This window comes from Anarrhichthys ocellatus, unplaced genomic scaffold (genome assembly GCF_004355925.1).
Source record: "Anarrhichthys ocellatus isolate YVR2014 unplaced genomic scaffold, GSC_Weel_1.0 scaffold3403, whole genome shotgun sequence".
Taxonomy (NCBI): domain Eukaryota; kingdom Metazoa; phylum Chordata; class Actinopteri; order Perciformes; family Anarhichadidae; genus Anarrhichthys; species Anarrhichthys ocellatus.
This window is the reverse complement of record NW_022283377.1, coordinates 952-2,147: the sequence shown is the minus strand read 5'-3', so window position 1 is coordinate 2,147 and position 1,196 is coordinate 952. Positions and strand designations below refer to the sequence as shown.

Sequence of the window (1,196 nt, the reverse complement as noted above, 5' to 3'; positions counted from 1 at the left end):
TTTTTGCATGTTTGTCACACTTAAATGTTTCAGATCATCAAACAAATTTAAATATTAGACAAAGATAACACAAGTAAACACAAAATGCAGTTTTTAAATGAAGGTTTTCATTAAGGGGAAAAAAAAATCCAAACATCTCGACCTCGTTCACGACAGACTTCATCTATGAACACATGAATCAAGAGAAGAGTCGTTTCTACGTCTCCTCGTTCTATAGGTTTAATAAATCACAGCGTTGTGTCTCTGTCCTTCATATTAGATTCTGTTCTACAGACTGTACAGCACTCAGGCGCCCTCGTGTGGCTCAGAGGTGAACTGCAGATAGAAAAACGTGAAATTAAAAGACGATGTTAGAAGTTCTATGATTTATTAGGAGACACTAATTAAAGCTCTGATACGTCTACATGACGATATGTTGAGTGTTGATGGAGCGGCTACAATGTTAGCTTAGCATAGCACTGATCAAGTTTATTGTGATTAAAGTAAGTGTTCATAGAGCTGTAATAAACCAGCTGACATGTGACTCACGAGACACAGAGAACACTCTGGATGATTTTAGAACTTCTTGTGTTGCTGCTGAAGAAATATTATCTGTTTACAAACAAGAATAATGAAGAAACGTGGATTCTTCTCTTAGAGAAGAACCGATAAGAGCCCTAGTATCGTTAGTCTTTTAACAAAGGACCTCTCTTCTGATGTGGAGCTGATTATTTGTTAAAAACTAAAACCCCACAGACCTGACGTCGTCCCACGCCTGGAAGACGGAGAGCAGGGCCACGTGGTCAGAGAACCGGCTGCCGGAGAAGTTTCTGTGAACGAAGCCGAGACGTTTCCCCTCACTGACGAAGGGCTCCGGGAAACAAGAGGCGGCAGAGACGGTGCACATGGCGTCTCCAACACTAGAGGGAGACATTGGTTTATTACAAGAAGAAGTAGAAGAAGTAGAAGTAGAAGAAGAAGAAGAAGAAGTAGAAGTAGAAGAAGAAGAAGAAGAAGAAGAAGAACTTACTGGAAGATACAGCCCATGATCATCATCTTCCCCAGACGAGGCTCGATGGGGAGTCGAGCCAGAATCCGTCCCAGAGGAGTGAGTTCATCGTTGGTGTCCAGAGCGTCCAGCTCTAAAGGAACAGTTACACTTATTAGTTCTGTTCAGGGGTTACATCATAACGCGGTACGTTTGAGTTCTGTACCTC

The 1,196-nt window shown here is 42.0% G+C and overlaps 1 protein-coding gene across 1 annotated transcript in view; it reads right to left on the bottom strand.

The window, feature by feature from the left end:
• Positions 1 to 73: 73 nt before the first annotated feature.
• Positions 74 to 1,196, bottom strand: part of LOC116378926 (ATP-dependent RNA helicase A protein-like) — a 2,051-nt gene continuing 928 nt past the window's right edge. Inside the window, exons 5-6 of the mRNA XM_031840831.1 lie at positions 1,010 to 1,121; positions 74 to 899 (exon numbers count right to left, since the gene is read on the bottom strand). Of these exons, the coding sequence (XP_031696691.1) occupies positions 722 to 899; positions 1,010 to 1,121 (290 nt within the window). The 3' untranslated portion in view covers positions 74 to 721. The remainder of the gene's footprint in view (positions 900 to 1,009; positions 1,122 to 1,196) is intronic.